This window comes from Moschus berezovskii, chromosome 15, assembly GCF_049115385.1.
Source record: "Moschus berezovskii isolate FMDL1 chromosome 15, NW_MosBer_1.0, whole genome shotgun sequence".
Classification (NCBI taxonomy): Eukaryota; Metazoa; Chordata; class Mammalia; order Artiodactyla; family Moschidae; genus Moschus; species Moschus berezovskii.
The window spans coordinates 30,030,922-30,055,984 of record NC_142474.1 but is presented as its reverse complement, the minus strand read 5'-3'; the positions used below and the strand labels follow the sequence as shown (position 1 = coordinate 30,055,984).

Sequence of the window (25,063 nt, the reverse complement as noted above, 5' to 3'; positions counted from 1 at the left end):
AGCCTTGGCCTCTTTGCTTGTTTGCATCCATAGTTGAAATTCTCAATACAAGGAGTTATTTAAGTCTTATTTATTCAATTAAATAGAAAGAAATCTGGAGCTAAAAATAACAGTCATACCCTTGTTCGAGAAATTTCGAAAATACTGAAAGCATGAAGAAAATAGAAGTCACCATCTGAACCAGCTCTGGCACCACCAGGGCTGGTTTCCAGAACCGACCTTGTCTGACAGCTGCTTGGGCCGGAGTTCCCTGGAGCCCCACATGTTTCTTTGAAATTCTCTGGGAATTTACAATTATTTCAAAAGAAGCAATAGAAAAAAGCTGTCAGCCTCCCCTCCACTGGGAGGGTTCCACTGTTACTGTTTTGCTGTTTTCTTTCAGACATGCTCTGTGTGTTTGCCCCTTTTCCTCATTTAATGCTGTAGGCCAGCTTTTTTTTTTTAATGGGCACATACTGAGTTTTTTTTTTTTGGATGTGGGGCAGTTTCCCTGGTGGATCAGGTGGTAAAGAATCTGCCTGCAATGCAGAAGACCTAGGTTTGATCCCTGGGTTGGGAAAAATCCCTGGAGAAGGGAACGGCTACCTACTCCAGTATTCTTGCCTGGAGAATCCCATGGACAGAGGAGCCTGGTAGGCTACAGTCCATGGGGTCACAAACAGTTGGACATGATTGAGCGAATAACACTTTCACTGGGGTGTTTTTGGTTTTGGCTTCTTTTTTTATTTTTGTATGTCAGTTTTTAAACATGAACGAGTATCGGCTGATGCCTTGGATGGCTCCCCTGACGGTCTTGGGGGGGCATTTCACTTCTTTACAATGAAATCTCCCCAAGCAGGATGATGCTGGAAGGGAGAGGGCAGGTAGGTCATCCCAAACTGTTTAGAGACAGGAGCCCAGAGATGATCCAAGACCCCATACAATTTGCTCCCAGTGTCAGACCACATCCCTACTCTCCTCAAAAGATTCAGAACCAGCTGGAGTTGGAGAGGAATATCCCCAGTTTAGGGGTCCCCCCACCTTGATGGGGCCTGGCCTGAGAAGGCCAGGCAAGAATGGTGGCAACCAGACCAGCATCATCATAGCACCTGTCTCCCCGAGAGCCACACGCCCACCTGAGAAAACTTACACCGAAAAGTCCATGCAGCTATTCGAATGTGCTCTGGCTTTCCTTCGAGATGGTGGGGACCAGGGTTACGTGGGTGGTGGGTAGACCTACTGGACTTATTCCCCTGGAATGAGGCTTCCAAGGCCCAGACCTGAGTCAGCACCAAGCAGGGGAGGGTGCTCGTCAAGCTCAGTCAGGTCCAGGCCTTGGGCTTCCCTCCAGGCTCCTGAGTTCCCAGGAGACAGTGATGGGATGCTGGGCCTGCTAACCTGGCTAGGGGCATCACAGACTCCTTTGGGAAAGAGGATTGGGGGCCCATCTCTGCAAACCCACCCTACCCCACCTCTCTCCTGGCTGAGAAAAGACTCAATGAGTTCCTGACTCGAGGGTCTGGGAACCTGGCTGGCCCAGGCACCACCTGACCTGTGGCCACAGAGCCAGAACTCCAGGTGACCACAGGGTACCAGGCAAATACGGCAGAGGAGGTGTGGGCTGGAGGCCTGGGCAGAGGCCCCTACCTTTCCCACCCAACCTGTGGCCACAGAACCACAGAGCCAGAACTCCAGGTGACCACAGAGAACCAGACAAGCACAACAGAGCAGGCATGGGCTGGGGGCCTGGGGCTGGGCCATACCTTCCCCACCTACACTCAGTCTCAGAGCCTCTGTAGACAGACCCCACATGGTGGGGCATGCCCCACCTGAGACCCGACTCTTTGTGGAGGACAGGGTGGGGGGAGAGGGGAGGGGGGAGGGAGGGGGAGGGAGAGGGTGGAGGACTGCTTTTTAAACTCACCTTTAGGAAAGGGTGCTGTGCACTAACCTACCTAACACCTGAGGCTGGGGTGGAGCCCCCCAGAGCAGACCCTGAACCAAGACTGGGGTGGAAGAGCTTTATTTGGGGGTCAATGCAGAAAGCAGCCAGAGGGGGTGGGCAAGGCGCAGATGTTGGGAGTGCTTCTGCGGGGTCCTGGCCCGGGCACCCCTGCTCGGAGGCCTTGGAGCTTGTGCAACCGCAGCAGCAGCCGGGCCAGTCTCCAGTGACTCCAGGCCTGCGGCGAGAGTCGCGGGCAGAGCCGCAAGCCGCCAGCAGGGGGGCCTTCGAAGAAAGCGAGCGCCAGGGCCGCCAGCCTAGTCCCGCGCTTCTCCCCGCTGGCTGAGGTGGGCCCCGCCCGCGAGCGGCTGTCTGGACCACAGCTTCGAGGCTGCCTAGGCGCCCCAGTCCGCACGCCTGGGCTTGTGCAATCAGTCGGTTTCCTGGGCGCGCGCGTCCCCAGGCCTGGGCAGAACGACCGGCTTGTCTCTGAAGAGGACCCAGCACAGCTGAGCCTGACTCGTTCCTGCCCTTTCCCCAAGCCCGGGTGCCCCTGAACCTGAGCTGGGAGGCCCGGCGCCGGATAGGGTCGGGGAGGGCGTGGACTGAGGCGCCGCCCAGGGTAGGGAAAGGCGGAGTCCGGAACGTCCAGTGAGTGACCACCGACAGCTCCTGCGCTCACAGCTCAGCCGCCAGAGAGGCATCTCTTGTAAGGGGGCCCAGCCGCTATACTGGGCTGGCGATGGGACCAGCTGAGGTGCCCACCCTCAAACAAAGGGAGGGCGGGGGGCGGAACTCCCCAGAATTTTAGCAGGATATGCCGCTAGGCAGAGGGGGTGATGAGACGTCTGGAGAGCTGTGCAGAGGGATTTCTCTATCCCAGGACAATTGCTGTAGGCTGTGGGCGTCCTTTCTCACACAGGAGGGCTGTCTGTCCAGCGCGATTCTCCTCCCCTGCCCCTAGGACCCCCCCTGGTGCCAGTCCTTCCCCAGGCCCCTCACTCCTGCCCCAGCTGCCTGCCCTCCCCAGGCGCCCAGCCCACCCGCAACCCTTGATGTGTCTCGCTATGTCTTGTCACACCGGCCCTCGGCTTCTTCTCCTGGCGCTGCCTCTCCCCTCGTTTTGTGGCCACACTACTCCCATGGTCCCTGATCTCCGTTGACCTCTAGTAGACAGTCCTCATGGTGTCCTGGGGCCTCAAGCATTTGGCCCACACTGAGAAGAGTTGGCGCTTGGGGGTTGAAGCTCTGTGGTCACCATCTTGACAGTCTTAATACTTCTGTCTTTGAATATATGCTTTGTAAAGTGCCATCTGATTGATGCTTTCGAACTGTGATGCTGAAGAAAACTCTTGAGAGTCCCGTGGAAGGCAAGGAAATCAAACGAGTCAAATGAAATCAACCCTGAATACTCTTTGGAAGGACTGATGCTGAAGCTGAAGCTCCAATCCTTTGGACACCTGATGTGAAGAGCTGGTTCATTGGAGAAACCCTAATGCTGGGAAAGATTAAAGGCAGAAAGAGAAGAGGGCAACAGAGGATGAGATGGTTGGATGGTATCACCAATTCAATGGACATCAACTTGGGCAAACTCTAGAAGACGGCGAAGGATGGAGAAGCCTGGCGTGCTGCAGTGCATGGGGTCCTGAAGAGTCAGACACAACTTGGCAACTGAACACCAACCAAGTGCCATCCACTGGGACACAGGGGCACATGTGGGGACTTGGGGTCTCCCAACAGCCCTTCCTCTAGGACCAATTCTCGGCTGCCCACTCCCCTGTCCCCCCACCAGTGACCATCACTTCCCCTTGCCTCTGGGGGGCTGATGGGGTGAACACAGAGGGACACTGACTAACAGGGATGAGCCCCAGGTGTGTACCAGGGTCTGTGTCCCCTCTGTGAGCTCCCCCGACATTAAACAGCAGATAATAAATAATAAATACCACTGTGGGTCACAGAGAGACGGCAGAGGGGAGGGAAGGCTCTTCTGGCTTTTGAAACAAGGGCCCAGGTTTTGCCCAGCACTATGGCAGCCCCACAGGACTGGGAGCTTGCCTGCATCACCTCACTGCCAAGGTTGATGCCTCCTGAGTTGGGATGACGCTGCAGAGCAACATATTCCCTGCTGTTATATCAACCACCCCATAGGGTTAATCCTGCTCTCACACCTGAGAGATGTCCGGGCCCCACACCACACCAGATGATGGTTTGCTGCTGAGGCCCTTGACCAACTGGAGCTCAGACGCCACCCAGGGGAAGAGGCCAGGGTTGCCTCCAGCCAGCCACAGATTAGCTGCATGGCCTGGGCAAGCTTTAGCTTCTGGGAGGCTTGGTGGCTCCAGGAAGCTAGAACCACTTCTATCTCACTTATTTGCTCTCCACCTGTTAGATTGTGCATCTCTCCTATGCCAAGCTGTCTTCCCAGCACTCAGCAGTGGGCAGGGGCATGACCCAGACTGTGGGAGCTCGTCTTCCAGTGAGTGGGCAGCCAGTTCTGTGCCCTGACTCCCAGTCCTGGCTGGTGAGTGTCTGCCTGTCCTGAGTCCATTCAGGGACAGACCCCAGGCAGTCACCCCTCCTGGCTCCATCTCAGCTCTGGTCCAAGGTGCTCTGTTTACCCCCATCTCGCTCTCCTCTGTGTCATGGGTCACCATCTCTGCTCTTGAGCATTCCCCTCAATGAACAGTCAAGCAATCAACACTTTGCAGGCTGTGAGGCATCCCCCACGAGGGGGTGGGGTGGCAAGGTGGAAGGACTGCTTCTATCCCCAGAGCCCCACAAATGCATCACACTAGTTGTGCTCAGTTAACACTTAGGGAATTAGTGACCAAATGAGACATTTGAAGAGAGGCCGTTTCAAAGATGTTCTGTAAATCACAGGAGGCTCGTCAAGTTTCCTCTGGAGCCAGGAGCAGGAAGAGCAGGTTTAGGAGGTATGCAGCAGCCCCAGAGAAAGTACAGAGGAGGAGGTTTCTGGAAGGAGGCCATGAGCCCCAAGTTTAGGTGAGAAGGGGACCGGGGAGTGGCCGATACCAGCACAGGCACCTCCATCACCCCTCGGGTGAATGGGTATCTTTGTTTGCAGGCCCCAGGAGGCCAGCTGTTGGGTGAGTTCTGTCCAACCCCAGTGGGGCTGTTTGCTGCAGCAAACAGGGCCTATACCCTTAAGGCCCCACCCCCAGTTGGGGGAAGGTCTACCTGCTGGTGAATCCACAGGCCTCTTCTGGGGGTGACCTGCCAGTTCTGATACCATGCAGGTGGCCAATATAGGTGCCCTTTGACCCAGTGATCCTGCCTGCAGGACCTCCTTCTAGGTGTCCCTGCACAGGTGTGCATGTGCATCAGGGTCAGCAAGGCTAGAAAGGCCTGCCTCCCACCTTGTTCCTTTGAGCACACAGATAAGGTGTGTTTGCTTTTGGCAGTGTCATGTGTCTTGTGGGATCTTAGTTCCCCCCATCAGGGATCAAAACCCAGGGCTACAGCAGTGAAAGAACTGAGTCCTAACCACTGGACTGCTGAGGAAGTTCTAGGTGAGGCTTTTAACCATGGGCTTATGTGCCTTTGAAATAAATAGAAAATCAAACCTTTTAAAATCATTTGTACAAACATTTAGACAATCCCATCCCAGTTGGGAATGGCAGGGAGGGGGTGCCTGGGAGGGGGCCAGTGTATGGTGGGTTCTCTCTGCTGGACCTCCTGGCAGGAAACCCCTGAGTCACGTGCCTGCATGGACGTGGCTCCTCCCCGAAGCTGAAGGGTGACCAGGGGTCAGGTGGGGGAGAGCAGGAGCAGAGTGTTCTGGGCAGTGGGGAGAGCTGGCTGGTTCCAGCACAGATCCTGGGGTCAGGCCACCCTCTCCCCAGAGGTCCCGGTCTGCTCCAGAGCCTGAGCTGGTCATCACCACTTGAGGCCCCCACATCCTCTCCCTGTGCCAGGAGCTGGGACAGTTTCTCCCACTCCATTTATGGCCTGACCAGGAACAGGAAGCCCAGCTCCAGACTCCGTGACTCCATCCTTCCTGTGTCCGCTGGTTTGCCAGAGGAAAAGGCTTCCCCTCAGGGCTGGTCTAGGGGGCCTCAGCCCTATGCTGGGCCCACAGAATCTTTACATTGGGCCTCTGAGGACCCTGTGCTTCCTGCTCTGGGAGATCCTCACGCTACCCCACCCCCCAACATCAGTGAGGACCACTACCGGATTTCTCAGCTGGCTGGGTGGCAGTCTGGGGTAGGTCCAGTTGTGGCTCTCAGATCCTGCCTGCCTCTTCCCTGGCCAGCAGGCTGGTGTGGCTGCACCACCCGAGGCCTGTAGTTTCAGGGGCCAATCCTTCCACGGCTCAGCCTCTGTTGAGCACCTCAAATGTTTCAGTTGACGTTATTTGTGATCCCTGTCCTGGCTGAACAGTGAACCCCCAGACTCCTGTCCATTGGATACCTGTGAGTATGGCCTTATTTGAAAATAGGGTCTGTGCAAATACAGTGAAGCTAAGATGAGGTCACACTGGATTGTGAGTGAGGTCGCTCAGTCGTGTCCGACTCTTTGCAACCCCATGGACTGTAGCCCACCAGGTTCCTCCGTCCATGGGATTCTCCAGGCAAGAATACTAGAGTGGGTTGCCATTTCCTTCTCCAGGGGATCTTCCCAACCCAGGGATCGAACCCAGATCTCCCGCATTGCAGGCAGACGCTTTAACCTCTGAGCCACCAAGTGGCCCTAAATCCAATGACAGTTACCTCATAGGAAGAGGAAGTTTCAGAGACACAACACAGGGAGATGCTCGTGTGAGACACACGCAGAGAGCCAGGGACACTTGGAGCCACCAGAAGGTGGGAGAGCCAGCATTCCAGGCCTTTCACCTTCAGCAGATTTAGGCTTTGGGAAGACGTTACAAATGCCAGAGCTGGAAAAGAAGAGACCCACCTGGAAGCCATGTTGAAACAGGGCCACAGGGGTTGGGAGGCCCGCTAGGCGTCCAGGATGGGGGCCTGGTGTGGGATAGGTGGGAGTGAGTGATAAGTGGGAAGCGATGTCCCTTCAGGAAGGAGGGCAGAAAGGGTCTCTCCATTCCGCGAATAGAGACTCTAATGCCCTGAGCGGGTCTTGGACTAGAGCAAAGTGCAGCGCTGAACTGTTTTCCTCCCTGTTGTGAAATTAGAGGTCAAGAATCTAACTGCAAAATGGTTATAAACTGGGGAGCCCCAAGGAGACCCAAGAGAGCGCTCGCTAGGCGGCGATCTCAGGAGGCCCGAGCCCAGGGCGCCACGGGAACAGAGCCTGCAGAAGTCCAGGAGCAGCCACCCGGAGGACCGCTAACCTCAGAGCCTGGGCTCCCCTTCGAGGGTTGTTGGCCGGGCGTTTAGGGCGGGCTGTGGGGTAGAGCGGACTGCAGCCCGCTGAAAGTGGCTTTCGGTGGATGCTCGCACTCGCGGATTGCTCTTCTTCACACCTGAGGGACAAGCGCGGGGGGGTGCCACCGGGCTCACAATCTGCGCCAACCTGTGCCGGCACGCGCCGTGCAGCCGCAGCATCATTGCCACCGCTGTGGCAGCGGGAGCGAGGCCAGACACGTGCACACCTGCGGGGCTGGGCCCGCTGCGCTCCAGGACATGCCCACGTGACTGCCGGGGCTCGCCCCATCCCGCCGCGCAAGACTGGGACCAGGGCGCGAGATCCGTCCCGCTGGAGGGCAGCGCGCAGGCGCGGCGCGTGGCTGCCCGTCGACCTCCCGGCCTGCCCCGCGCTAGCTGACGTCGCGCCGCCTGGTCCCCGCCGCCGCCGCTGCCGCTGTCGCCGCCGCCACCGTCGCCGCCGCTACCCCCGCCGCTACCCCTGCCGCCGCCGCCATTGGAGTCGGCGCCTAGTCAGTGCGTCCCGTCCCGCCTGCCGCCTCGTGCCTACTCACGAGCGGCCCGCGCGTCCGGCAGCCGCCGCCGCCGCCGCCCGGCCGGCCGGCGCCCGGGGAGGAGGCGGCGGGCCCGGGGCCGCGAGAGCTCGGGTGACAGGCCCGGCCTCGCGGGGAAGCCCGAGCCGGCGGGCGCCCTGGCCCCGCGCCGCGCCGGCTGTTCATGAAGCATGTCGGCCACCAGCGTGGACCCCCAGGTAGTGGCGGGACCGGGGTCGCGGAGCCGGGCGGCGGGGTTGCGGGGGCCGCTCGCGGGGCCGGGGTCGGGGTCGCGGGGTCGGGGTGGGGTCACGGGGCCGGAGCGCCGTTGTCTGGGGCCACGGACCGGTTCGGGTCGGAGCGCGCCGCCCGCCGGGAGGGGTTCTCGTGGATAAGTTGTGTTTCTTCTTCCCGGGTGCTGTCCGTTCGCTTGTCCGGCCTGCGGCGAATCAGAGAACAAAAGGACAAGATAATAAAGGTGAGCGAAGTCGGACGGCAGCCAGGGACCGGGGCGGAGGGGCCCGGGAGCGGAGGGGGCGGCGCTCGCCGAGACCCGGTGCACGTGTATGGGGGAGAGAGAGATCTCCGAAGCGGCGGCCAGGACCGCGGAGTTTTTCTCTCTCAGCTTCGGGGAGAGAAAACTTCGGATTTTGATACTGGGGGAGACGAATCAGGTCAAAAACAGGGACTTTTCAAGAAGTAAGTAAATCGACGGGGAGAGTAATTCCGTCGTTCCCTCTTTCCGCAGGGTCGTGGGGGGGAAGGGAAGGAGGCCAGGGGCTGAGCGACCCTCCTGTCCGTGACCCCAGGCGTGGGGCTGGCCCTTGGTCCTGTACTCTGGCGCCTTACCCCAGTAGTTCAAGCCTCTGTCTTTTGAGTGTCTTGTAATCTCTTGGGATAGTTTGGCTTGGGGTCCACCCCCAGAACTCACTCCTGGGAAAACTGGTGACGCTTCATGTTTACTCCATAGACTATTTTGAACCGGGGTGTGTGTGCCTCGGGTGTAACCAAATAGGGTTATCACGTTTGGAGATTGGAGAAGGCCCAGCACTTCTTTACCTTCCCCTCCTTTCCTGGCTGAGTGTGGTGACAGTGGAAAGTAAGAGTGCAGCCAGATAATAGTTCAGAGACGTCCAGTTACAGCTTCCCAGCCTCACTCCCCACTCCTCGCTGGGCATACAAAGACCTTCGAATGCATCACCTTTACCAAAACCAGGTTATGAGTTCCTGGCATTATCTCATCTGTACTTCTGTTTTGTTAGTGTCTACTAAATTCCAATTAATTGTCATAAAAATTGTAACCTAAGTTATTGAAAGTTTTGTATCACTTTTCTAATTAGCTGTGTATCAATTCTGAATGTCTGTGTCCATTTTTAAAGTAAAAGCAATTTCTAGAAGTTGATGGACATAAACTTGAATTTTTCCACTTTTCATGATTAAAAGCAGTGTTTTAAGAATTCACAGGTAATATATTGTAAATTCTCTTGCAGTACAAAATGGTTCTTTGCATCAGAAGGATACCATTCATGACAATGACTTTGAGCCCTACCTTTCTGGACAGTCAAACCAGGTGAGTTTATCTTTTTATAACATGTTTGGATTTAGTTCAACTGAGCTTTGAAAAAGTAAATACACCTTTACTACTGTATTTCTGACTTTATCATCCTGAACAACAGAGATGCAGACCATAACGTTCTAGAGGTAAAGTAAAAAGCTGACAAAGGCTTGTTTTGAAGAGCAGCGTCACATCGAAGGTGGGGCTTGAGCACAGTGAAGTTGGTCTTCTCTCTGGAGGAGATGACGTCCCACCAGGGCTGGCAGGCATGCAGCATTCTAGTTGGTTGGTCTCAGCGTTGCTGGGTCAACTATGGCATTGCGTTTGACAAAGTGGAGCGGCACTTAGTTCTCTGAAGCTTTCCAGTGACTTTTTTTTTTTTTTTTTTAGCTCTGAGCAATTGGAAATTTGGTCTAGGAGCAGCTAGAGCAGGACTCTGGAGGCTCCATCTTTGGGTTCTTCACGCTCTTGCTGACTGTGACACCTTCTTGATGGCTTGCCCTCTCTGTGCTCGCTTACTTTTCTCTAGACAGTTGAAGAGGTGACTCCTGACAGTTGTGAGCAGGGTAAGACTACAGGGTGCCCTTAGAGCTCAAGGCAGTACTTAATGGGTTGTAGCCATCCATTCTCTTAGGTATTGTTTTCTTAGCCTTGGCCGTAAGGGGATTGTGGATTGATGTGCTCTCTGTTTGGGGGGCCGTCTTGCACACTGAAGGATGTTTAGGAGCCTCCTGGGCCTGCATCTATGAAATGTCATTAGTATCTGCATGCCATCCCGTGTGACAACCAGAAATGTAACAGGTGTCTTCTAGGGGGCTGTGTTGTCCTGTTTAAAACCACTAGGTCAGTTTTGAGTTCAAGTTTAAACAAAACATCTGCCACTTTTAAAGTGCATAGTGTATGTTTGTTTTAGAATAAAATGAGGCTCTGCCTCTTTCCTGTGGAATGAAGTTGGGCTGCCTGTTTCCTTGCTTGTCTGCTCTTCTCTGGAGTGTCTTTGGGCTTTTCTCCATTCTGCTCTTTCCTGCTCCACTTGGCAGGACAGAGGCTGAGGGCCACACACACCCCACCCCACCCCACCCCATCCCACCCCATCCCATCCCATCCCATCCCATCCCCGAGAACCCACCCCTCCTCTCAGCAGGACAAGGGACTGCTCGGTGATGGCCTCTCAGCCAGAGGTGTGGCAGGAAGTTGAGCGGACTTAAACTTACTTCTCTTGCATGATTTGCTCCAGCAGTGTTATGTATTACATTTTAATAAAAAATATCGGGAGAGGAGGTTGCTTCACTTGAAACAAATTTTCATAAGGTAGGATGTTTTAAAAAGGAGTAGATGATTTTCTTTTTTTAAAGTTTTATTTTTGATCGCTCTGGGTCATCTTCATTGCTGCATGTGGGCTTTTCTCTGGTTGCAGCAAGCAGGGGCTACTCTTTGTTGCGGTGTGTGGGCTTCTCGTTGCGGTGGTTTCTCTTATTATGGAGCACGGCTCTAGGATGAGAAGGCTTCAGTAGTTACAGCGCATGGGCTCAGTGGTTGTGGCTCCCGGGCTCTGGAGCACAGGCTCAGTAGTTGCAGTGCACGGGCTTCATTGCTCTGTGGCATGTGGGATCTTCCCAGAGCAGGGAGTGAACCTATGTTCCCTGCATTGGCAGGTGGATTCTTAATCACTGGACCACCAGGGATGTTTGAGTAGGTGACTCTGATGTCAGTGGAGTACTCCCAGCTGTCTTACTCTGGGGAGGCCATTTGGAAAGACTGGGGTAGGTTGGTGCTGTCAGTGGACACTTAAAAAATAGCTCCTTCATTCTGCGTGTTAAGATGTGCAGTTCTCAGCAAGATGACTAGACAGCACATCACTTAAGAGGGACTGTTGAGAAAACTCTTGATTGAAAGTAGACTGTCCAGAAATGCCCAATTGTGTAGGAAGCATGCCACTCAGGAGGGCTCTTAGATCCTAGTTTTCCTGGCCTTTTCATATTAGGGACACAGACTGTGAGGGCCAGAGAGTCTCTGCTAAGCCCAGTGGCAGAGCCAGGCTGTGGACTGAGGGGTGAGACTTCTCTCCAAGCGTGCAGCAGGGTCCATGGGTCCTGTGTGTGCCACTCCTCTCTTCACCAGGGCTGTGATGCCATCAAAAGTCCCTCCTCTAGATGTGGGCTCTGCTGCTGTATCCCTCCAGGCTGCTAGTGAGGAGGCCTGAGTGGTGATCGGTGTGGCCGGGAGCAGTGAGTGCCCACTGCCCGTCTATGCGCTCAGTCTTTACTGAGCTATTGTTGACATGAGATGAGCTGTATGTGTTTAAGGAAGGCAGTTTTCTATGTGACCTTTCCCTTACACATATGCACCTGTGGAGCTGTTGCTAAGGTGGAGGTTGTGGGCATATCCATCAGCCTGTGGTGCTTTCTTACCTTTTTTTAACCCAGACGTGGTGTGCAGTAGCCAGTTGGAGACACTGGTTTTCTGGTTTGTGAAGCCTTAAGGCTTCAAATGATTTGGAAAACATTTAAAAGCACACCTGTCAGTTAGGTGACTTGGTAGGTCTGCCTTCCTCAGAAAGGCCCAGGGTCCCTGCTTCTGGTGTGTTTTTCTTCCTAGCGGCCTCAAGGAGCATGCTTATGTAGCAGCTCTGGATCTGCTTCTGTGACTTGAAATACTCATCAGTCAGTATTTTGGAAATGATGAGGGTAGAGAAAGCATGGGGGAGGACAGCGGGGCTGGGGTAGGGGGCCCAGGGGCGAGGGTGCGAGGCTTTGGGTGGGGCCCTGGGGATTCCCTGGTAGCTCAGCTGGTAAAGAGTCTGCCTGTAATGCAGGAGACCCCGGTTCAGTTCCTGGGTCAGGAAGATTCACTGGAGAAGGGATAGGCTATCCACTCCAGTATACTTGGGCTTCCCTGGTGGCTAAGCTGGTAAAGAATCTGCCTGCAGTGTGGGAGACCTGGGTTCACTCCCTGGGTTAGGCAGATCCCCTGGAGAAGGGAACAGCTACCCACTCCAGTATTCTGTCCTGGAGAATGCCATGGACTATGTAGTCCATGGGGTCCCAAAGAGTTGGACACGACTGAGCAACTTTCACTTTCTGGGGCTACCAGATTGTCCTGACTTTGCCCTCCTCAGGGCCTTCCTGCTTTCCAGTTCTCTGTATTTACCTCTGAAAGGTAAGGAAAGACTGAAAGGACCCAGAAAATTGCTGCTCAGAGTTTTGGAGACAGTGCCTCTGAGTTTGGTGTGAGTGCTGCCGGCTGACTGAGGGCCAAGTGTGTGGATGGAAGGGGCCCCGGGGCTCAGCGTCTTCACTCGAGCATCTGGTTGTTGGCAGACTCAGCAGCATCCCTGCTCATGTTGATGCTGACAGAAAGGGGGAAAGTCACCTTTTTCGCTTTTCCTCTTGAATAATTCAGTTGTTCTGGGTATAATGAGAAGCATTCACCTCCTAAGAAAAGGATGTTGTGTAAACTTACTTGTTTCAAGTTCTAGTGCTGATTCATTGGTAGTCAGTTTAAACCCATTTGGGAACCTTTTCAAAAGCTTTGCCGTTGGTCGTGTCCTCTGATGAGATGTGGGCAGAGCCCCTCAAGTGCTGGGGGGTGTCCCTCTACCTGTGGGATCAGCGTGGCATCACCTCGAGACCTCATGTCTGCTGTTTCTCACACACCATCCTGCAAGGTCGAGCTGGCTTGTCCCCATGTGAATGCTCCTCAACATGCTCCACAGGTGTGTGTGTCTTGGGCTTCTGGAGGCTCCTTTCTGTTCCCCCTCCAGTCCCTTCTTTTGGTCACTGTAATGGTTGAGTCACTGTATTGTTTGTGAAACTTAAAGCATTTGAGTAATTTCAGAATTTCTTTCTTCTCAGCAAAATGGATGTAGGGATCAAGCATTTCAACTTTTAAACAGGTGATTCTGGTCATTGACATTGAAAATGAGAGACTCTTTTTCCTAACGTGGTTAAGTTTTAAGTATAAAATAAATCTTAATTGTAGAATTAATTTATGGGTTTATTGTGTTTTACTGTTTGGGTTTTAAGGTCGCCTGGGGCTGGCTGACAATGACTCTGAGTTTATACTGTTTGGAGTGTCCATTTTGTTTATCACTTTAGGTTTGGTCACAAGGAGGTGCCCAAGAGTCCAACACATGGGGGTGTTTTTTCTACCATCACTGGACTAATTCTGCCTTGAAGACCTGTCAGCCTTCCTTTTTTGAGGCCCTAAATTATACAGAGGCTATAATTAGACGTCTCATGTGTGAAAGCAGTTGTCAGGGTGGTTTTACCTGAGTCCTCCTTGAGAGTTTGTTCTGTGCTCCTTTGACTAGACCCATGATATATAGCTGTACAGAGGTGTTAGTGTGCTCAGAGGAAGTGGGCAGTTTGTTTTATACCTTTGGTCTCTGCACCCATGTCCCTGGCAGGTAAGCTTGAGCCTCCTGACCTGGGTTGCATGGCTCTCTAAGCAGACAGCGTGTTTGCTGTCTCAGGAGCCCAGCTGGGGAGCGTGTCTGTAGAGCCCAAGGCCGCGGTCAGGCAGGCTTCCGAGGGGCTGGGGTGATCACGAGCAGCCTAAACCCTGGTTGGCCCTGCAGCCCGGCTCACGGAGTGAGCACAGCTCAGTTGCCCTGTGACGTGGAGCCTGGACAGTTGGCCTCAGCACCACGTACGGAAGGCCTCGAGCCCCATCTTTGTGGGGAGGGGATGCAGACCACAGCGAGGAGGATGCTGCAGGTTCCCTGCTGATCCCAGCAGCTTCACCTGTTACTCTGCAGCTTCGCTCTCAGAGTTTGGAGGGAGATCTGGCTGATGTGGGACTGGGCTGCCAGTGAGATGGGAATGAAAATATATGCGGTTCCCAGTGCTGGAGGTCACTGCACACAGCCTGCTTGTGCCCCGTGGTCCTGTGGGGACAGACAGTGTCAGCAGGGGTCAGGCAGGGCTGGTTCGGAGCCCAGCTCTCCCAGTAAAGGGGACCCTGGCATGTGGAGACGCTGTGGAGACTTGCCCATCCCCCATAGCTGGGTCCCTTCTGAGAGCCTGCCCAGGAAACAGTGGAGACTGAGGGGGCCAGACCTCTTTGGGCTCAGGGTTGGGGGTCCAGGCAGATGTCAAGAAAAGCCTGTGGTGGGGTCTCTGGGGCGGCCCTTGACAGGGGCAGGAGTCCTGAGGCTTGAGAGTGGGGAGGCTTCCGTCCGGGCGAGTCATCAGCGAGCGTCCTGGCTGCTGCCTCTCAAGCGCTGTGTCACCCTGTGCGTGTGTCCTGCTCCAGCGTAACTGCTGTCGGACAGAGACCTCCTCAGGCTGCTTCCTGTGAGTGGTCACTCTTAAAAGTGGAGTGGCGGGGCGGGGGTGTCTCCTGACTTGAGTCATGATCGTGACAAGTGGTACTGAGTGTTTGGGTGGCCATGTGGGTTGTCTGGGTGTTTACCCTCTGTGTCCTGCCTGGCTCTCATTGTGCAGAGTCAGTGCTGCTCACACCTGAACTGAAGCGGATGTGCTCGGCGTAGCAGCATCTCTGCTATGTCACACCCTAACTTTTCCCTTGCTTGTTTCCGCAGAGTAACAGTTACCCCTCCATGGCCGACCCCTACCTGTCTAGCTATTACCCGCCATCCATCGGATTCCCCTATTCCCTCAACGAGGCACCGTGGTCTACTGGAGGGGACCCTCCAATCCCCTACCTCACCACCTACGGACAGCTCAGTAACGGAGACCACCACTTTGTGCACGATGCCGTTTTCGGGCAGCCTGGGGGACTGGGGAGCAACATCTACCAGCACAGGTTTAATTTCTTCCCCGAAAACCCTGCCTTCTCGGCCTGGGGGACGAGTGGGTCTCAGGGTCAGCAGGCTCAGAGTTCAGCCTACGGGAACAGCTACACCTACCCGCCGAGCTCGTTGGGTGGCACGATTGTGGACGGACAGACAGGCTTTCATGGTGATACTCTCAACAAAGCACCGGGAATGAACAGCCTGGAGCAGGGCATGGTGGGCCTGAAGATTGGGGACGTCACCACCTCTGCGGTTAAGACGGTAGGGTCGGTCGTCAGCAGTGTGGCCATGACAGGCATCCTTTCTGGCAACGGTGGGACGAGTGTACCGTTGCCGGTGTCGAAGCCGACCTCATGGGCTGCCATTGCCAGCAAACCTGCCAAACCACAGCCGAAAATGAAGGCCAAGAGTGGGCCTGCTATCGGGGGGGCGCTGCCCCCACCACCTATTAAACATAACATGGACATTGGTACTTGGGACAACAAGGGGCCTGTGCCCAAAGCCCTGGCCCCCCAGCAGGTGCCCGCCTCCTCGGCGGCCCCCCAGCCCCAGCCGGCCATGCAGCCTCTTCCCGCCCAACCTCCCCTTCCGGCCCCACCACAGCACACGGGCCCTCAGCAGCTGCCCCAGACCCGCTGGGTTGCCCCTCGCAGCAGAAATGCGGCATTCGGGCAGACCGGGGGCCCCAGCAGCGACAGTAACTCCCCCGGCAGCACCCAGCCCAGTACGACCCCGAGCGCAGAGTCCCACCCTGTCCTAGAAAAACTGAAAGCCGCCCACTGCTACAACCCCAAGGAGTTTGACTGGAACCTGAAGAGTGGGCGCGTGTTCATCATCAAGAGCTACTCGGAGGATGATGTGCACCGCTCTATCAAGTACTCGCTATGGTGTAGCACAGAGCATGGCAACCGGCGCCTGGACAGTGCCTTCCGTGCCCTGGGCAGCAAGGGGCCCGTCTACCTGCTCTTCAGCGTCAATGGCAGCGGCCATTTCTGCGGGGTGGCCGAGATGAAGTCGCCTGTGGACTACGGCACCAGTGCCGGGGTCTGGTCCCAGGACAAATGGAAGGGCAAGTTCGACGTGAAGTGGATCTTCGTGAAGGACGTGCCCAACAGCCAGCTGCGGCACATCCGGCTGGAAAACAACGACAACAAGCCGGTCACCAACTCACGCGACACCCAGGAGGTACCCCTGGAGAAGGCGCGGCAGGTGCTGCGGATCATCGCCTCCTACAGGCACAGCACCTCCATCTTCGACGACTTCTCACACTATGAGAGGCGCCAGGAGGAGGAGGAGGTGGTGCGTAAGGTGAGCCTGGCTGGGCGGGGTCCCTGGCCCAACACGGACATTGAACAGCTGTTGCCACAGCACCTGGGTCCTTGCCAATTGTTCAGAAACACTGGGTTGCAGACTCCGTTGTAGAGGACCTGGGTGACGCAGTAGAACAGGGCTTCCCAGTCTGTGTCCAGCCCGGAACACTCAGAAATAGAGTTCTGTGGCCCCAGGGTGGACGGGCGAGGCTGCTGGGCCAGATGCTCCCACTAAGGTGCAACTGGGCGTGGCCCTCAGCAGTGGGGACACTCCAGTCTAGAAGTGGCTGCTTATTTCTTCTGTCTTAAAAACCCAGGATGCTGCAGTTTCTGGAAATTTGAATCTGCTCCATCTAGTAAGCAGTGGGCAGGGGAGACTGGGGAGCAGACAGTTCATAACTGAGTGTGTGTGTCTGGAAGCACAACAGAAGACCCTTGAACTGGTTTCCGAGCGGGTCCCGCCTCCTGTGGCAGTGCATGGGGAGAGTCTGCTTGGTGGGAGACTGGCCCGAAATGGGGAGGAAAGGGACACTGTGACACACTTGGTAGAGCCATTTTGTTAAGAGTTGAGCCTGAGATTCTTCCTGCTGCTTTGGTATTAAAATGTGTTTTTTTTTTCATGAAATATCAGTTGATAATAGGTGGGTTTTCAACTTTTTATAGTCTTCCATGTTTTTTATTTAAAAAAGAGTAAAGGTTTGCCCATCTGGAAAGTCAGTGTCCTGAGTGTTTTCTGACAGAAAGGCTTGTGAATGGGATATGGAGGGAGCACAGTGCTGGTAGCAGTTTGGAAGTTACACAGACTGACCACCCACAAAGCTTTGGAAACAGGTTGGTCCCACTGTCTCTTTGGGGCGGAAAAGAGATGTCTTGTTTATTTTCAGTTAGTGTGAAATGGGTATAAAATGAAACGCGGAGGTGCTGAATTTGCCTGGATAGGATGTAGGTCTTGCTAACGAGACTTGAGGCCCCTGGTGACCAGATGCTGGCTCTGCGCGTGTGTCTCACGCACTGTGGCCCTTGGTTCTGATGGTTGTAATGAGCTGAGCGGTAGACTTTTACCCTGCCCTGGTGGGTGTGTGAGGTACCCCGACCTGGAACTTGCCTCATGGTGATGCGCTTGCATGTCGGGAACAGGTAGACAGAGGAGTCACCCGAGCCCAGACCCGCGGGGCCCATGGCTTCCAGCTGTTCCTGTGGGAGCCTCCTTAGCAGGGCTGTCCTCTGGCTTTGCTGGGAGACTTCCCTGGGCTGTCCCTCCCCCTGGGGCAGGGGTACTGCAGAAGCAGGCACCATGAGCCAGCCACCTTTGTCCACAGGGGTCAGTGCTAGGTTAATTCATGTCTTGGAATCCCAACCTGTTGCCGTCCTAGAGAGATCTCAGGCCTCTCTTGGGCTCTGTGGGTTGTGGAAGAGTGTGGGTGGGTCTTGTCTCAGCCCCACAACGTCTACCAGGACACTTGTCCCTGTGGTTCCTTCTGGAGTTGGCAGCTGGCGCTGATTTCCTGGCAGGATTTGGGTGTGTCCTTAAAAAAGACGTGACCGAGATGAGGGTGGAAGCAGCTCCCTCCTAACCTCTGAGCTTGCTGGTGGGGCCGCCACCACCAGGAAGCCCACCCTGGAGATTCTCAGAAAGTCTTTTTGTTTATCAGCTGGGGTTTGAAATGATTGTGATGCTTAGAGATGTGTTGTGTTGAAAGGTAAGATGCACTTGCCACTTGGTAGGTGTGCCGCTGTCCTGCACCTCAGCTGTCCATCTGAAAGCAGGCTGGCTCTAAATCTAGTGATGGCCACTCCCTACGGTGCTTAAAATAGTGCAGGTTTTAAGTGACAGAATCAAGCTGGAGAGCTCCTCATACGACCAGACTGGCTGCAGCCTGCGGTCAGCTCTGCAGACATAGCGACTCCATGGAAAACCGGGCAGAGATGGAGGGTCAGGATTGGGCCTCTGCTAAGGAGGCAGGCGGTTGGCCTCTGCTGGGCTTGCTCTGAGACGGGGCTGTTCCAGTCTGAAGGTGGTGGTCGCTGTCATGGTTGGAGGGAGTCGGGGCTGTGCCAGGAGCCTGCCCTCGTCAGCAGCACTTCAGCCACAGCCACTTTGAACTTGGAAGAGAGCCGGCCTTACTGTCCAGGAGGGGCAGGAGCTGGGCTCTTTCTAGGAGGGTGCAGGACATACAACTCCTAGTGTTTCCAGGTCAGAGTTCAGGGTGGGGAGGCACAGTTAATTCCTGGAGTCGTAGCTGTCCACCAGCCTGCCTGCTCACCCACATACTTTGGGGCTTTTTCGGGACAAGGGGACAGTATGAAAAGTACGGCAGGTGCTCCTGAGGTTGACCAGCCCTGGGTGATGACATGGAGGACCAGGGAATTGGGGTCTTGTTAACCTGAAGTACATGAGGTCGGTTTTAGCAAAAGAGAGTATTTTTACTGCATTATACTGTACATGTGTAGTGACTTTTGATTGTTTGGGTGTTGTGTCATCGACCAGCCTCTGCCCAGCAGGGTCCTTTCCCAGCTTCATCCTATCGAGACGGGCAGTGGCATATCATAAGGAGAGGCTGAGATGGCTTTCAGCAGGTGGGCAGACGTGGGGATGTGGAGGACTGGAGCTGTGTTCACAGGCTGTTCACACACCTGCCCTGGGAAAGGTGGTCCTGTGGGCAGTAGGAAGCAAACTGGCCAGAGGAGCCTTCCCTGCCCAGGTGTCACCACATGTCGGCGGTTATCAGGTGCCCGGCCCAAGTGGCCAGGACCCCGAAGCTTGGAGCTGCTGTGGGTGGTGGCCAAGCGAGGAGCAGGGTCCAGATCTGGCCGCAGCACCTGGACTTGGAGGCAGGTTGTCTGTGTGCGCGGTGGCCCGTGTGTTATACTCTCTCCTTTCCTTACAGGAACGGCAGAGTCGAAGCAAGCAGTGAGGGTACAGCAGGCTCTCGTGCCGTCTGACGTGGGGCTGTGCGGCTGGAGGGCATGTGCCTGGTGCTGTCTCCCGGCGGCGGCTCTGCTGGCCTCATGCAGTGCTCGCCTGCTCACATCTTTATGTCCTTTGTAGTTTATTTTCGCCCAGATGCATCTGCATTCATTTGTATTTTTTCTATGTATCATATAGTATTGTAGAACTCACTAATAAAGGACTATGTTTTTGTCAGCTTATCAATCACACTGACCTAACGCGAAATGTAAATATCCTTAAAAACAAAAACCTAATTCATCCCAAAGGTTTATTATTTGGGGGAACATTATGCTCCTGTTCTTACATTCACAGTCCTTTAACATCTTTGTGGGAGACCTTTTGTTTCTCACTCCTTTTGCGTTAATACTGAACATAAGACACCGTGAGATGTCTGCCATTTTGCGTGTTGTGTTTTAAAGTTGCTTCCCTTCGGGATGCTGAAGTCCACAGGCTGATGACCGACTTGTTCGGCGGCTTTGCCATTTCTTCTGTTATCTGTCTGAGATGCTCATCTGCCCATTTGACATCTACTAGGCAGAAGGATAAATTTCAGTTTTTCAAAAAGTTTGGTGAACCTGCTCTCTCCTTGGAGCACCTGCCTCCGTGTGCACCTGGGGTGTGCTGCATTCCTGGTCGGAAGTGACCACAGGCCGGGCGCAGAGGGGTTCCTTCTGTGTGCAGACCATTTTACTTCCCCCTTTTCTTCACTGGAGAGTCCTCGAGCTGTTTCACATTTTTATACCAATAATACTGAGCTTTAAACATGAGATCTGGTAGTCCAGAGGGGTGTGATGGATGATGCTGCCGTTGTAAAGTTCAGTGTGTGGGGTCTATAGTTTCTTTTATCCTGTTGAATGGGTAAAACAAAAAAATCTTTTAGAAACTTAATTTGCTGTCATGTTTTGTGGAATGAGGGGCCACCGAAGAACTCGCCATGGGAGTTAGAGCATGAACGTGGTGTGCACGCCTGCCTCACACTCACCGCGCACAATTCGTGCAGAGGGCCTCCCATGCAGAGCGCAGGTGCTTCTGAAAACTGTGTGCTCGACAGGCCCTCCGAGTCACAGTGCAAACTGTTTTATTTAGACTTGTATTTAGAACGTGTCACTTTCTTTGAACCGTTACCGCCTGTGCGGAGTCTCGGACGACATCGGATGACTTTCTCTAGAAGAATACAAGCCTTAATAAACAATACCCGTTTAGCAAGTCTTCTGTCACTTCATTCTTCACCTGTCCCCTACCAGTTAACGTTTTAACTGCAGAGCCAGTTAACTCAACTTTCCAGAGGCCCGTGTGTCCCCCACACCTGCTGCCATGTCTCACGTTTGCTCGGTCGTCGGGCAGCCTCAGAGAGCATACGGTTCTTGGCTCAGCACACGGTCGGTGAGTGATGTGCCAATGGCCATACTGTGCCAGGGTGTCTGCCTGCTCCTGCCAGTCAGTGGCAGAGGCCAGGGCAGGATCGGCTTCTGTCTGGCTCTGAGGGTGTCCCCCCCGACCCTGCTGGCTTTGCGGACACTTGGGATTGAACGTGCCAAGAAGGGCAACATATGCAGGTGTGGGAGGGGTTGCGGGGATGTGCAGATCACCATGTCCCATCCTGCTTTCAAAGGGTTGCTGCTTGTCAGCTGTCCCCTCATACCCAGCTCGTCAGCCTGCCTAGTCCCTCTGTCCACCCAGAAGCCTACCATGCGGGAGTTCCATGATGGGTTTCATCTTCCCGGTGTGCTCCACGCGGTCCCTCCGGCTCCAGAGGTTTCCTTGGAGGGTCTGACTGCAGACCCCATCCTTACAGACTGGTCTGCAGAGAGCTCAGCCTGCCGGTGGCTTCTCCCTTGGCGGGTTACTGCCCCTCTGGCCTCTTGCCGTCCAAGATCTCCAGGATGGGGAGGCAAGAGCTGAGCTGAAGCAAGAGCTCAGCTGAGATGAGATCCGGATTCAAGGCCAGCAGCCAGCAAAGCCCCTTGGGCTCCTGGGCCCTGTGTGCAAATTGGCCTCCCACACATACACATGCTGGTTACTCCGCCTGTACACACACACACACACACACATGCTGGTTCCTCCCGTATCCTGGAGTCACTTGAAATTTGCACGATCAACTTTTTTCCTGAAACCAGCGTGTTGTAAAGGAATTGGAGCAACTGTCCCACCCATCTTCACTCCAGTGACTGGATGGATCCTGTGGGGAACGTTTTCCAGCTGAGCCATCACTGGTGGACGGTGTTCTTATTTCTGGAAAGGCCCCTAGCGGAGGGTGTGGGGAGGTGGAGGGGATCCCTCTTCGCCGGGCAGCCAGTGCAGGGTTAGTGCTACTTGGACGCAGTGTCAAGCTCAGACCCCTGGTGGGGGTCTTCCTGAGGGCAACTCTGAGCAACCAGGTGCTTGACACGCTGTCCCTGTGGTGACATGGGGTGAGGGTCCCAGCGGGTGTGGAGCTGGGAGGAGGGTACAGGAACAGGATGGCTGGACCTCCAGCATGGACCACTAGACTTTAGCCGGCTGCCAGTCTGGGTGATGGTTTCTCATGTGACAAGGCTGCATGCCCTTGGGGGTCTGGGAGGGGAAGGGAGATGAGGGGCTGGTGGGTGGCCCCTGCTGTGAGCATAGGGCCATGTCACCCCAGCCCCGCTTAACTGGCTTGGAAATCAGGGACTTCTGTAGGTGGAGGGGAGAAGGGGGACCCTCCCTGGCAGGGGCCTGACAGGCTGGGGACCCAAGGTACAGTGCTGTGGGCAAGTGTCCAGAGGCGGTGTCCAGCCCAGGCAGCGCCCCTCCCCACCACGTGTCAGCTCTGCTGCCACCTCCACCAGGGAGGAGGACACCCTCAGCAGTCCCTCTGTCTTGGGAGAGTTTGCCTGGATTGGGATAGTGGTGGCCTTGGCCATCACCAGGGCAGATGTGGCCAGCCCCACCCCTGGTTTGGTGGGAGAGACTGAGGGGGAGCAAGTACTATTTCTCAGTCTAGGTAGAGCGGTCAGGAGGATGGACTCGATGAGCCCCCAGACATCTGGGTCCCAGGGCAGAGCTGCTCCATGGGGCAGGGGAGGGCCTTACTCCCCTTTGCTATTTCGGGGGACCTGCCAGCCCTTGGGACAGGGCTCAGGCACCTGGAGATGGGGAGGTACCGGGTGCTGTGAGAGGAGCCCTGGCTTCTGGTTGAGAAGGCTGCACAGAAAGGCACATTCCTGGGGGCTGGGACCGGTGCGGGGCTGGCGAGGAAGCCACATTCTTTGCTCTCAAACTTTTAATTTGGAAATAATCTCCAACTTTTAATTTGGAAATAATGTCAAGTTTACAGAGAATCTGCGAGAAGAGAACAGAGGACATCTTTTACCCAGATTTGCTTGTTGGTAGTGTTTTGCCCCACTTCCTTGGTCATTTGCTTGCTGCGTTTGCATGGATGTGTCATACACGTGTGTGTTGTAGACAGGTGTGCCTGTCTTGTATGTGTATGTGTGTTGTGTGTGTGCATGTATGCTGCATATGTGTGTGGAAGGCTGTATGTACATAGGTATGTATTATGTGTGTGTGTATAGGTATGTGTTGTGTGTATATGTCATATGTACATGTAGGGTTGGGCTTGCCTGGTGGCTCAGGCGTAAAGAATTTACCTGCAATGCAGGAGATGGGGCATCCATCCCTGGGTTGGGGAAGATCCCTGGAGGAGGGCATGCAATCCACTCCAATATTCTTGCCTGGAGAATCCCCATGGACAGAGGAGCCTGGAGGGCTACAGTCCATGGGCTTGCAAAGAGTTGGACATGACTGAAGCGCCTCAGCACATATACACACACGTATGGTTGCGTGTGCGTTCATGGTGTATACGTGTGTTTATAGGTATGTGTTGTAGTGTAGGTATGTGTGGGCTGTGTGTGTATACAGGTAGACTGTGTTGTATGTGTGTAGGTGTGTGATGCATGTATCTGTGTGTAGATATGTGCAGTAGATGCATGCTTGTGTATGTACAGGTAGGTATTGCTGTATATGTGTGTTGCATGTGTGCACAGTTTGTGTGTGTCTGTTCTCACCCCATGGGAGGTCTGTGTGGAGCTCTCAGCTGATGCCCTCGTGTGTTGGGCTGTAGCACATCAGGCATCAGTGAGTGGATACAGCTGGGCCCAGTTTGGTTGTCAACACAACAGTGTCCTTTGCAGCATCTTGGGGGAGGAGGGGGTGCTTCCTGGCCGGGCCTCCCCCTGCCATTGCTGTGGATGATGACCTCCCACCCCACCCCCAGCTCCTACCCCTCCGGCTCATCTCACAGACTTCCCTGGGTGGTCGGCCCCACAGTGGCCTCCTCTGGCAGTTGCTGTCCCAGGGCCATGCAAAGGGAGGGCTCCCTGCTGGCAGAGGGAGGGTCAAGGGTCCAGGGTGGGCCAGCAGGTGCTCAGCAGAGCCCATCCCACTGGAGGATGAGCCGCAGTGTCCCCTTGCTCATGTGAGACTGGCCGTCAGCTCTGTAGGAGGCCCATCATCCAAGGGGTCCTGAGTGATGACTGCCCTTGGTGCCCCACCATGGCAGCAGGCTGGGCAGCCTCTCCCCTCCCGTACCCACTGTGAAGACAGTTGCATCGAAGGTTCCGATGTGGCCCTGGTAGGTGAGGCCCCATGCTTCATGCCTGAGCCCTGGGTCAGTCCCACCAGAAGTACAGTTTCCAGGGAGGGGCCAGGGCCTGTGACTCGCCCGTTTTTGCTGAATGGAGCCCTTTACCCTGGTCACCTCTCCCAGTGACGTCCGGGCTCCTTCCTGCCCAAGTGCACGCCTGGTGCAGACACATGAATGGTGTCACCCTGTGGAGTGGACATGTCCTTTCATGCAAGTGCCCAGGGCCTCCCACTGTCCCCAAGCCCTGCAGTCACTGGAACCTGGAATTCAGCCAGCCTCTGGAGCTCTGGTCACTGGCCTCCTTCAAAGCTTGTTGACACAGTCTCTACCCCTGGGGCCCCCAGGGGTCACAGAGCACATCTGGATGGTAAGCAGACGGGGGAATGCTGGTAGGGTGGACAGGGAGAGCCAGGGGTGGGGCCCAGCCACAGGGGGACTTCCTAGTTCTCCAGGTCCCAGCTGCACAAGAGGTGGGGGTGCTGGCAATGGAGTTGGGGGTGCTGGTGGTGGGGGGTGGGGTGTAAATGCAGGTGCTGCCAGAAAACACACAGCTCTGCCTGGTCTTCCTGGGACAGTCCCCGCCGGTGCCTTCCTCCTGGGCAGTTGAGGGCAGCAAAGCTCAGGACTGGGCCCATCCAACCCCTCCCCCTGCCCAAGGCTGGGGGCCCCAGGAGGGGATGGCCTGGAGCTGGCTTCACTCTCGCCTCCAGCCACAGCTTTTCTGCCACAGACTGTGGAAGGGCATGGCCTGGCGGCACCAGGATGGGGTGGGGGCGGGGCTGTGGGGAGGCCCTACCAGGCCTAGAAGGCAGAGCCTGGCTGGAGAGGAAGGTAGACAGACCCCAGAAGCCCTGGACAGGTCCTGATCTGGCCTCTCTGGCTGCCAGTGAGGGATTCTAGGGTTGGCCAGCTTAGCTTCAGGAGCTGGAGGGAATAAGGAAATGACTGCAAACAGCACCTCCCCTGGGGCGGCCAGGTCAGAGCTGAGGCCTGAGGGCCATCTAGTGGGTGGGGAGAGTGGAAGCGCTTTCCATTTAGAGCACCTGGGAATCCACAAGGCCCTGCTTCTTTCCAACCCTCAAGCT

At 55.3% G+C, this 25,063-nt stretch overlaps 1 protein-coding gene across 3 annotated transcripts; it reads left to right on the top strand.

Moving 5' to 3' along the window:
* Positions 1-7,663: 7,663 nt before the first annotated feature.
* Positions 7,664-20,574, top strand: YTHDF1 (YTH N6-methyladenosine RNA binding protein F1). Of its 3 annotated transcripts, XM_055433536.2 has the most exons (5): positions 7,664-8,017; positions 8,253-8,277; positions 9,290-9,369; positions 14,900-16,420; positions 19,311-20,574. In XM_055433536.2, exons 1-5 carry the CDS (start codon positions 7,991-7,993, stop codon positions 19,335-19,337), a joined length of 1,680 nt encoding a protein of 559 aa, XP_055289511.1. In that variant the 5' UTR covers positions 7,664-7,990; the 3' UTR covers positions 19,338-20,574. The 3 variants fall into 3 exon arrangements, with proteins under 3 accessions (XP_055289511.1, XP_055289520.1, XP_055289501.1); XM_055433545.2 differs by lacking the exon at positions 8,253-8,277; XM_055433526.2 differs by lacking the exons at positions 7,664-8,017; positions 8,253-8,277 and adding an exon at positions 8,311-8,498.
* The last annotated feature ends 4,489 nt before the right edge of the window (positions 20,575-25,063 follow it).